At 34.1% G+C, this 5,351-nt stretch overlaps 1 protein-coding gene across 1 annotated transcript; it reads right to left on the bottom strand.

The window, feature by feature from the left end:
- Positions 1–523: 523 nt before the first annotated feature.
- On the bottom strand, positions 524–3,180 carry LOC131427109 (uncharacterized). The gene is made up of 2 exons (XM_058590033.1): positions 1,100–3,180; positions 524–1,037 (listed from the first exon to the last, which is right to left on the bottom strand). Exons 1-2 carry the CDS (start codon positions 1,747–1,749, stop codon positions 524–526), a joined length of 1,164 nt encoding a protein of 387 aa, XP_058446016.1. The 5' UTR covers positions 1,750–3,180.
- Between the last annotated feature and the right edge of the window lie 2,171 nt (positions 3,181–5,351).

Here is a 5,351-nt window from a genome sequence, read left to right as displayed (position 1 = left end):
AATCCCCCTAAAAGTGAGATATGAATATTATTTCAGCCCAGGGTCAACATATGGGCTAAGTTTATTCGACAAAGTTGTGCAGAAAGTCATTTCAAACAAATTTGCAAAAGATACCATTCCCGTAACTCGAATAGATTCCATGATATAAAGTATTTTCTGGAAAGGGTCTTCTAAAATCAGTTTTTGTATGAAAACTCATATATTATTAATTTCTATGAGTTTTTCATGTTATACAAAGTTATTCATTATTAAAAACTACACAACTTTCTCGAACATACTATGCCCCGAGATAAGAACCCACAACTCTGAAAAAAGCAATCATCAAATTTACGTTGTAATCTTTCAATAGAGAAAAATTATAGTAAAACTCATTTTTCACTTATATTTATTTTTTATAAAAGCTGCTAATGGTCTTCACCCACTAAGAGACTCTTAGCATCATCTGACAGATTTTTTTTGGACTGTTTTGGCCATCCTCGAATGTTTGTAATCAGTGGATCTGATGAAACTAGAAGCCAATTCATTAGATCACGATTCGTAAGTGATCTGGACTGCTTGCGTGTATGATATTCCCGATATCTGTATGAAAGAATTTTAGGATTTTGTGCACACTACAGGGCAGATAGTACCACGGATATAAATGCACTAGTAACTGAGCTGTTTCTATGCAGTAGTTGTTGAATTTAGCTGTGTCGATCTGACAACCGGATGCTAAAACTTGTAATATCGATCCGTCATTAGATGTACCTGATCCTCCAGCACGCGGTTTGTCTATATTCATTCCCATTTCTATTTTAAAACGTTTTTGGAGATTCTTTTTACGTTCAATAATTTTAATTTTGTCTTCTCCTCGCACTTGCCATTTTTTTAAATCAAGCCTGTACGCAACATGAAGAAAATATTCCAAGAATCTTATCCATGCATGTAGCGTGGACAATCCAAATTGGTAGCTGGATACATTAACGGAACGCTGACATACTTTCTGAATGTTATTCATGTCTGTAGGTTTGGCTTGACAAATATAACATCTGGAAGAACTTAATCAATGAAATATAAAAAGCCGGTTTCATTATGTTGAATATAATATTAAAAAAATTACCTTTGCGACGAAGAAGTTTCTGTAACCGCCGAACAAACTTTACCGTCGACCATAGTGAACAACATACAATATTTTATTTGAACCGTACGTTGGTGTTTTGTAACTATAGTGGGTTTCAAAGACAAAATTTGATCTTCGATGTATTGTCTTTCCCGAATGATTAACTCAGAGGTTTCCGCTTCGAACAAAATTCTTATAGGCCTACATAATCTTGTGGAGGATGGACGAGGATTTTGGAAGAACACTTTTTTTATCGACCTTGCTTCTATTGGAACCATTGACGTAATAAAAACGCTGGCATCCGTCAGTAGTCCGTTATCATTTTCAAATACCTGGTTGTATTCAGAGTTTCCCGTGCTTCCATCCATTCCCCATTTTACTGTCAGTATAATATTCATTAATTCCTCATCAGAGAATGTTTCTAGTTTTTCCGCATTAGCCTCCACTATTCGTTTGGAAGTGTGATCTAGAAGAGCCTGGAGATTTATATCGACTTCTGTATCTGTGACGGTAATCGAAGAATCCATAGGATAACAACTTTTTTTAGCGATCAATATACGGTGATATGACGGATAAATGTTTGAGTTTCTTTTTCTATTTCTAGATTGAATTTTGATATATTGGGACTTGGACAGGTATGTATCGATCATTAACGCCAAGGCTTCCAAATCAGAGTACGCGGGCAATTCAATGCTCTTCTTAATAGCTGTTGTAGTTAAAAAAGGTTATCAAAATAATAAATTATGAACTGACTAGTGCAATTACTATTTTTTATTCGAAAATAGTAAACAATATTAGAGTCTAATCGTTCAAAGCAAAACTTACATGTGGATAATACGCTACCGTGAAAAGAATGCAGCATATTCGCAACTTTTCTTTCACCTGACTCTCGCAGCTTCATTTGCGTTGCAAAAGCAAGTTCAGTCAATTGATAATTTGAACGAACAGCAACAGTTTTCTTCCGTTTAGTAGTTTCGCTGCATTCGACGAAAGGAATAACCTTTCGACCTGGTACACTTTTCACTTGTTTATTTGTATTGCTAAGAAGGGTTAAAATATGATTCGGAAGCTTGAAAGGTGTGTTGAAGAAATCAATGTGGCATTTAATAACTTTTTCTTTAGAACGTCCATGTTTATGCCAGAGCTTTTGAAAATAGTCGCACATCATGCTTATCGATTTTTCAATTTTCGCAGCTACTTGTGGCATAGTATTGTGGTCAATCGCACAATCTTGGATAACCTTTTCATACACGCTGCCAATTCTTGCAGCTCGACTTCCTCTTGCTCTAGACCAGAGTGTCAAGAGATCGCGTTTATTTATCTCCACTTTAAGTGAATGAAAAGGATGTATATTCGCTGAGCTGAGCTGAGTATAGAAAAACTTACCAGGAAATGACATTACGTAAATCTCTTTGATGATTGCTTTTTTCAGAGTTGTGGGTTCTTATCTCGCTTTCAAAAAACGTCTGACGGGATAGTTACAAAACTTGTCTATTTATAGGCTTTGATGTACCAAAAATCATTTATTGCAAAAATTACCATAGTAACGAATATATATTGAAATCTGATCAGACATATAATGAACCTTATCATAGCGAATGTCAAGAACAAGGATATTTGAAAAGAACATATCTCGTCTGCAGACGATCGCAGACGAGTAATTCAACCACGATATGAAAGCTCTTTTGTTGTAGTTTTATATGTAAGTGGTCTCATCTGCACCTTTCTGCGCCTTTTGATGATACACAAGTTAGAACTTTGTGAAAAAAAACATGAAAAATGGCTCTCTTTCGTTAAACTGAAATGTTAGGGGCATAGTATGTTCGAGAAAGTTGTGTAGTTTTTAATAATGAATAACTTTGTATAACATGAAAAACTCATAGAAATTAATAATATATGAGTTTTCTTACAAAAACTGATTTTAGAAGACCCTTTCAAGAAAATACTTTATATCATGGAATCTATTCGAGTTACGGGAATGGTATCTTTTGCAAATTTGTTTGAAATGACTTTCTGCACAACTTTGTCGAATAAACTTAGCCCATATGTTGACCCTGGGCTGAAATAATATTCATATCTCACTTTTAGGGGGACTAATCACATAAATTTTTTTCTTCAAAAGATGGCGCATGTCATTTTGAGCAACTTTGCTGAAGATACTGTACGTCTAAAACCACGTTTTCACCGTGCTATCAATTAAGAGCGTGAAATTGAGCTTTTGAACCACTGTGCGTCGGTCAAATGTTTACTTATTTGTTTTCGGAATGCAGCAAACGGATTCAAAATTTTGTCGTCGTTTGAATTCTCTTGGGACTGTCACATTCACGATGAGGATAGGCATTATGGTATAACATATCCCGAGGTAATTTAGTTGTAAAAATAATCTTTTGAGCAGAACTTGATACAGAATAACACAATAAATTGAAGCTTTTATAGAAAAAATCGTGAATAAGCGTAACATTTGAGGTTGCTGCCATAACCTAAATTTTGCAACTGATTTCTGAACCTGTCCTAGATTTCGAATTTAATTCTCGAATTCAGTTCTAGAATTCAGTCCGGGCCCAGAGTTTTGGTTCTGGTGTAGATAAATAAATGATGGTCGTCAAATGGTGAGATAACTAAGTCCTCACAAGTTCCTATCTCATGCCTCCCCGAGCGTCTATGATGACATTTGGTCAATAGAATGGCATCGACTGGGTGCTATCGCCTTCTGCGTTAGTAGCAGAATGAGAGGGTGCGAAATGGCTTGTAGTTTGAAGCTCATCCTAAAGTGCAATATTTATGGTAGTATATTGCCACATGTGGTTCTGTTGTTTGTTGCATTATTTGTTATATATTGAATTGAATTATATTACATTGCATTATATATTGTTGTTATTATTATTATTAATATTATTATTATTATTATAATTATTAGTATTATTATTATTACTATTATTATAAATGTTATTATGATTAACAAAGAAATATTATATTTCCTGCAGTACTGCGACGAAAGAAGAGCATAACTTACACTGCGACATCAACTGTTATACATTGTATCATAGCATATTATTTCATATAGTACCTTCTGTTATGTTATATTATGTTGTATGGTATTATACTGCATTGCATTATATCATATTATGTTATAGTATATTGTTAGAATATATTGTGTAATGTTATATTGTATTGTGCATTATTATATTATATTATACTGTGTTATATTATGTTATATTTTATTACATTACATTATATTATATTATGTTATATCACAGAGAACAGATATCCAACAGACATTCATACATGCAAAGTCGTGTGCAACGGTGATTTTTAACGGATTTTTACTTGTATGCTTCACAAAGCTTTTTAAAAAGTTTGTACTAGCTTGGTAGTATACTGTATTGCATTATATTATGTTATATTATATTATATTATTTTGTTTTGTATTGCATTAAAATGTGATATAATATATTGTACTGTATTATATTATATTTTTTTATATAAATTTATATTGTATTATATTATATTATATTATATTATATTATATTATATTGTATTATGCTCAAGTATATCGACAACGGGGAGGGGCAGGGAGTGCATCAGGGTATCTTACAATTGAATGACTGGATGATGGAGTGGATTGTCAACCTTAGTCACGTGCTTTGTGTTTTTCCCTGAAGGTCTGAAATGAGTAAGACGCACCCTTCTAACAAACAAACCATCAGGCGGGTTCAAGCTGGTACAGCGAAATATGAAATAATTATCACAAAAGCTAAGGTTGTGGAAAGGGGGTGTTTTATTATTATTGATTTTTTTCCAGCACACAAAAAAGAAAAGCAAACCCCTAAAAACATCAGGAATCAGGACAAATTGGCTCAAATGGCACGTTCCCCTTGATATTTAGAGATTTGTGCCTTGCCATCAATTTGTTTTTAGCGTCATTTTCCCGATATATAAGAAGGAAGAATTGAAAGGAAATGGTAAGGTTTAGACTAGGAGGATGGGAAAAATTGACGACACAAAAACACATAAAAGCAGAAGTAAACTCTGCACCCCTAAGGGATGCCGAACAATCTGCTGAGGATCACATTTAGTGGAAGCAGAAGTAAATTCTGAACCTCTACGAGGTCCCGAACAGTCTGCTGTTAATAAAACCTCCAACCCCCAAGAGGATTTAGATATCTTACAAAAGCGACACCATTCTGCACTCCCGGAAGAATGCAGAACGATTCGCAGTATGTACGAGCAGAAGTAAATTCGGCACCCCCTA

This window comes from Malaya genurostris, chromosome 2 (assembly GCF_030247185.1).
Source record: "Malaya genurostris strain Urasoe2022 chromosome 2, Malgen_1.1, whole genome shotgun sequence".
Classification (NCBI taxonomy): domain Eukaryota; kingdom Metazoa; phylum Arthropoda; class Insecta; order Diptera; family Culicidae; genus Malaya; species Malaya genurostris.
Note: the sequence above shows the minus strand (reverse complement) of the source record. Positions and strands in the feature narration are given on the sequence as shown.

Bases quoted from the DNA above. Each gene is read 5' to 3' on its own strand.
- LOC131427109 (XM_058590033.1), bottom strand. From the start codon at position 1,749: ATGATCGATACATACCTGTCCAAGTCCCAATATATCAAAATTCAATCT. The intron at 1,038-1,099 runs GTAATTTTTTTA...TCATTGATTAAG, and splicing joins GAAACTTCTTCGTCGCAAAG to TTCTTCCAGATGTTATATTT.